This window comes from Phaethon lepturus, unplaced genomic scaffold (genome assembly GCF_000687285.1).
Source record: "Phaethon lepturus isolate BGI_N335 unplaced genomic scaffold, ASM68728v1 scaffold18726, whole genome shotgun sequence".
Lineage (NCBI taxonomy): Eukaryota > Metazoa > Chordata > Aves > Phaethontiformes > Phaethontidae > Phaethon > Phaethon lepturus.
In genome coordinates, this window is record NW_010545790.1 from 1 (window position 1) to 2,863 (window position 2,863).

The following is a 2,863-nucleotide window of genomic DNA, read 5'->3' on the forward strand; positions in this document are numbered from 1 at the left end:
AGAGCCACTCAAACAACTTACAGGTTAGACCACCGGGCAGAAATGACACCCTTTCTCCCTCCCGCCCCCCGAAGCGTCGTACCAAGCCTCTGATCCTGCATGAAAACACAAAGGTTACCGATCACACAGTTTAAGGTAGATTTCATATTTATTTAAATATTTATCAAGTACTCAAAAATGTATTACACTTGAGCATACAAAATGAATCCAGTTTATAATCAGGATGATCGAAATCCTTGTATTAGACTTTTAACATTTTTTATTATTATTTTTTCTGTACTGTCGAAATGGTTTGACTCTGTGGCTGAGCTTGCTCAGGGTGGGCTGAGATGGTGAGGAGGGAGGAAAAAGAAGGTTATGTTAAGAAAACATTAGGGTTTGGAGTAACTGTCATGCAAACCAACTTGTCTTTGTCAGACTAAAAATCTCTGTATATTCCAGTTGTTAAGGGTTTTTTTAAGCTCGCCTTTGTCTTGTGCTGGCCGCGAGCACTTCGACTGGAGCAAAAACAACCCTTTCCTATGTTTTTTTTTTCTTCTTTTTCTTCATTCTACTTTTCCCCAAGAAATCGCCCACGTTTCTAGCTTTCACCACCCTCTCCCCTGCAAATTAAAAAAGGAAGAAAAGAGGGAGTGAAGAGAGGGAAGTCGACAGAAAATAAGGAACGTTATTCGTGCAATTTCATAGCAATATCCCCTTAACTTATTTCTCCTGCAGCATTTTTCAATCGTTTTGACAGCAGACACTGATAAATAATGGTCATACTTGACTTGTTAAGCAAAAAGCATCCCTTTTATCAGGAGCTTATACTTAAAGTACAGGTCACTTCAACAATCTCAACAGTGAGGCTTTGGTATACAGCACTTTCTTTTTATTATTTTTTAAAAATAATAGAACTCAGCAAAAAGCCTGAGCTCCCAGTTCTTTAGATGTCTTAACGTTATGTCAGATCATGCCTACAGTAATATTACCTTTGAGGGCAAGGGATGGGGGGGACGACAAGAGTTTCTAACGTTACCGATTGAAAGCTAAGGCATCCAACTAGCCCTGATATAGTTGTTGAAACGGAAATTTACAAGCTGATCGTTAATACTTGCAATAAAATATCACACTCCTTTTATTCACTAACGACCTGCTTTGCATGCAATATTTTATTTCAGGTATTTTAGCTGCTAACTTGTAAATATTTAAGAGAGGGAACTTTGTTCATTATTTAATATTAATATTATTTTCTCTATTCCAAACGCTTATTTAGTGAAATTATCCTGAAGATATAATAATTCTACATATGGCGCTTTTATTTCACATAATATTTAAGAAAAAAAAAAGACAAAAACCACATAGAATTAGACATATAATTCAAAGACCACGGTACAACCTTTTTTTTTTCTTCTTTTTTTTTTTTTTTTGTTTTATTCGAGCAAACCAAAAAAATAAGTCAAATGACATGAAAAGTGGCAAGTCTTCCGATAATAAATAATAAATTACTTTATAATCTTGTAATGCAAGAGCAAACAAAAGGGTGTGTTTTTTTTTCTTTTTTCTTTTACTTTTTTTTTAATCTTTTTTCTCTTTATTGAGAGAGAGAGAGAAAGGGAAAAGGAAAGGGAAAGGAAGAAAGAGAGAAAGAGAAAGAGAAAGAAAGAGAAAGAAAGAGAAAGAGAAAGAGAAAGAGAAAGAGAAAGAGAAAGAGAAAGAGAAAGAGAAAGAGAAAGAGAAAGAGAAAGAGAAAGAGAAAGAGAAAGAGAAAGAGAAAGAGAAAGAGAAAGAGAAAGAGAAAGAGAAAGAGAAAGAGAAAGAGAAAGAGAAAGAGAAAGAGAAAGAGAAAGAGAAAGAGAAAGAGAAAGAGAAAGAGAAAGAGAAAGAGAAAGAGAAAGAGAAAGAGAAAGAGAAAGAGAAAGAGAAAGAGAAAGAGAGAAAAACAGTCGTTTTAACCAATGACTATACACATCTCTGGGGGAGGGGAAGGTTCTTGGACGGACACATTTCAAACACTATCCCGAGACGCTTTGTGGCAAAATAGAGGTATACCTTGTTGCAATGCTTTTATAAATTGGTTTTTAAAGAGGAATTCAAAAACCTATTTTTAATCGCTTCAGACTTGATAGAGGGTGGATCTCAACCAAACAAAACCAAATCCCCGCTACAGTACATGCTAGAAGAGACCCAGGAAACAACCCCTTTTTAAGAGTCAACTAAAAACAACATTGCAAACCAATGCAGCTCCACCTTCCTGCAATGAATCTTTCAACAATGCAGGGGTAAATCGTCTCTTTCCTGATGATGGAAAACCTACTGGAGCTCCTTTTGGCAAGGCAATCACCAATATAGAAACAGCACCATTCGGATTGAGAGGGACTGGATAGAAAGCCCCTCTACCTTGGTTTCTCCCTAAGATGTGCAGTCAAATGAAAAGATAATTTTTTTCACTTTTTTTTTTGAGATCCATGAGTACAAATACTTTACGTTTTGAAAATGTCTTTTTGATCCTCCTCTGATGACTGAATAGCGCAGGTTTTGGTTTTGTTAGTATTTATTCTAGTAAGATCCCATGATTGTCTTCACAGTGTTGCTACCATATTACCTTGTTTTTTTGAAACAGGACTCCGTTCATTTCATGGAGCAGTTCCTTGCTAGGTTCATTACAGGGTTGTTAAATACTTTTCCCCTCTAAATTTCGGAGTCCCAATGCGATCTATTCCCCAATTTCTCCAACAGGGTTAAGGGTAAGGGCAGAAACATCAACAACAGAAATCTGAATGACTGTTCCTCATGCCTCAATAGGACTGGCTACCATGCTGTTGGGCGTATCTGGCAGCTGAGAGGACATTGATGCTACTTCACTTCCAGTAGAATTGGAACC

General features: G+C 36.6%; 1 protein-coding gene across 1 annotated transcript in view; it reads right to left on the bottom strand.

Annotated features, from left to right (window-relative positions):
* Positions 1-1,883: 1,883 nt before the first annotated feature.
* LOC104622337 (insulin gene enhancer protein ISL-1-like) overlaps positions 1,884-2,863 on the bottom strand; it is a gene marked incomplete at its 5' end in the record, with an annotated part of 6,551 nt that continues 5,571 nt past the window's right edge. The window contains one exon of the mRNA XM_010289079.1: positions 1,884-2,863. This exon is cut by the window's right edge and continues 7 nt beyond it. Coding sequence (XP_010287381.1) covers positions 2,771-2,863 — 93 coding nt within the window.